Raw genomic sequence first — 2733 nt, 5'->3', positions numbered from 1 at the left:
TTTATATATATATATATATATATATATATATATATATAAAATATACATTTTATTTTATATAATACACACACACACACACATTTTTATTATGGTAAAATTTTAAAATTTCCTGTGAGCAGTAAAACCCGATACCAGAGTTGTTTTTTTATCTCTCTGTGTGTGTGTGACTGTGTAAAACTTTTGCATTATTTAACAGAAATACAACTTAAATCCAATGCACTTCCTGTGTAAAGTGTTACAGAGGTGTTCATCCTACCGATATGAGGAAGACCTTGACGCCCTGGTCCTCAGTGTCCATGGCTGTGATACGAACGCTCTTCTCACTGGCTTTATCCACCTGCATCTGAGGCCAGAGCTTCGTGTTGAGGATCAACCGCAGACTGCCCTGCGTGCGCATCACTAACAGACAGACGCAGACACATGAGGAACAACATCACATTTCGGCTGCTCTAAAGAGGCCTGATATTCGGCGCTGCTCTTACCTAATCTTGACTGTAAGGTGCCGTCGTCGGTGGATGCCATGTCGTTAAGTCTGAGCAGACCGCGGCCTCGTTCCACCCACGACTGAGCTGGCTTATCGAACACAAACAACTTGCACTGCATCTGTGGAGAGACGGACACAAATCAGCTCATTATCAGCACATCAAAGTTTCACTGAGAGGAAAAAACAGGCCTGAAAAGATTAAAGGAATGTTCCAGTGTCAGTGCAACTTAAGCTCTTAAGTGACAAGTGACAAGTGACGTGACACAAGTGACAAGTGACGTGACACGTGGCCAAGTATGGTGACCCATACTAAGAATTAGTGCTCTGCATTTAACCCATCCTAAGTGCACACACACACAGCAGTGAACACACACACCCGGATCAGTGGGCAGCCATTTATGCTGCGGCGCCCGGGGAGCAGTTAGGGGTTTGGTTAGCAGTTATGCCTTGCTCAAGGGCACCTCAGTCGTGGTATTGAAGGTGGAAGAGAGTGCTGTACATTCACTCCCCCCACCTACAATCCCTGCTGGTACTCTTACCTAATCTTGACTGTAAGGTGCCGTCGTCGGTGGATGCCATGTCGTTAAGTCTGAGCAGACCGCGGCCTCGTTCCACCCACGACTGAGCTGGCTTATCGAACACAAACAACTTGCACTGCATCTGTGGAGAGACGGACACAAATCAGCTCATTATCAGCACATCAAAGTTTCACTGAGAGGAAAAAACAGGCCTGAAAAGATTAAAGGAAAGTTCCAGTGTCAGTGCAACTTAAGCTTTTAAGTGACAAGTGACGTGACACGTGGCCAAGTATGGTGACCCATACTAGGAATTAGTGCTCACCCGGATCAGTGGGCAGCCATTTATGCTGCGGCGCCCGGGGAGCAGTTAGGGGTTTGGTTAGCAGTTATGCCTTGCTCAAGGGCACCTCAGTCGTGGTATTGAAGGTGGAAGAGAGTGCTGTACATTCACTCCCCCCACCTACAATCCCTGCTGGTACGAGACTCGAACCCGCAACCTTTGGGTTACGAGTCCGACTCGCTAACCATTAGGCCACGACTTCCCCATAAAACGAATTTTCCTCTATAAAACGCATCTGCAGCCTGCTGCCAATTACCACAGAAAATCATTCAGACTGCTCTCGGTTTACACTGATGCACTTACAATAGACTTCTATGAGGCAAAACACTGGAACACATTTAAATACACACAGTTTTGAAAGCATAACCTGAAATAATAAAAGAAATTAAGTACAAATAAACCAACTACTGATAAGTATGAAAAAATAAATCAGAGATGCAAACAGGTAAGGGGGAAAAAAGGTGAGAACATTGCACAGATTGGGGGCATGCTCCGCACGGAATTTCTTTTAAAGGTATTTATTTTACATGCTCATTTGCAGTTACTTTAAGGTATTTTTTAAAAAAACGTTTTTTTTTTTAATTACATAATGGGTCCAAAACTTTTTAATCATTCAGACTGCTCTCGGTTTACACTGATGCACTTACAATAGATTTCTATGAGGCAAAACACTGGAACACATTTAAATACACAGTTTTGAAAGCATAACCTGAAATAATAAAAGAAATTAAGTACAAATAAACCAACTACTGATAAGTATGAAAAAATAAATCAGAGATGCAAACAGGTAAGGGGGAAAAAAGGTGAGAACATTGCACAGATTGGGGGCATGCTCCGCACGGAATTTCTTTTAAAGGTATTTACTTTACATGCTCATTTGCAGTTACTTTAAGGTATTTTTTAAAAAACGTTTTTTTTTTTATTACATAATGGGTCCAAAACTTTTAAGAAAAAAAGAAAAATTGCTTAAAGGTCCTATGGCATGAAAATGTCACTTTATGAGGTTTTTTAACATTAATATGAGTTCCCCTAGCCTGCCTACGGTCCCCCAGTGGCTAGAAATGGCGATAGGTGTAAACCGCGCCCTGGGTATCCTGCTTCGCCTTTGAGAAAATGAAAGCTCAGATGGCCCAATCTGGAATCTTCCCTTTATGTCGTCATATGGGGAAAGGTTACCTCCCCTTTCTCTGCTTTGCCCGCCCAGAGAATTTGGCCCACCCATGAGAAAATTAGCTACTACCGTGCGAGGCGAGCGCAATATTTTTTTTTCCTCGAGACATCATGGCTTGCAAACAAGCGAAGCATGGCAGTTGCCCCGCCTCTCTCCTCCTCATTAGCATTTAAAGCTACAGACACAGAAATGGCACGTCCTAAGGAAAGCTCATTGTGGG

At 43.0% G+C, this 2733-nt stretch overlaps 1 protein-coding gene across 3 annotated transcripts in view; it reads right to left on the bottom strand.

Moving 5' to 3' along the window:
* Positions 1-239: 239 nt before the first annotated feature.
* The window catches only part of LOC107552724 (ran-binding protein 3-like), a 22011-nt gene continuing 19517 nt past the window's right edge, over positions 240-2733 (bottom strand). For all 3 annotated transcript variants that reach the window (XM_016234694.1, XM_016234695.1, XM_016234696.1), the window contains 2 exons: positions 1024-1144; positions 240-399 (listed from right to left, as the gene is read on the bottom strand). In XM_016234694.1, the coding sequence (XP_016090180.1) occupies positions 248-399; positions 1024-1144 (273 nt within the window). In that variant the 3' untranslated portion in view covers positions 240-247. The remainder of the gene's footprint in view (positions 400-1023; positions 1145-2733) is intronic.

The sequence above is a fragment of the Sinocyclocheilus grahami genome, unplaced genomic scaffold (genome assembly GCF_001515645.1).
Source record: "Sinocyclocheilus grahami isolate Dianchi unplaced genomic scaffold, SAMN03320097.WGS_v1.1 scaffold456.1, whole genome shotgun sequence".
NCBI classification, from domain to species: Eukaryota; Metazoa; Chordata; class Actinopteri; order Cypriniformes; family Cyprinidae; genus Sinocyclocheilus; species Sinocyclocheilus grahami.
The sequence above is the reverse complement of the archived record's forward strand: the minus strand, read 5'-3'. Positions and strand labels throughout refer to the sequence as shown.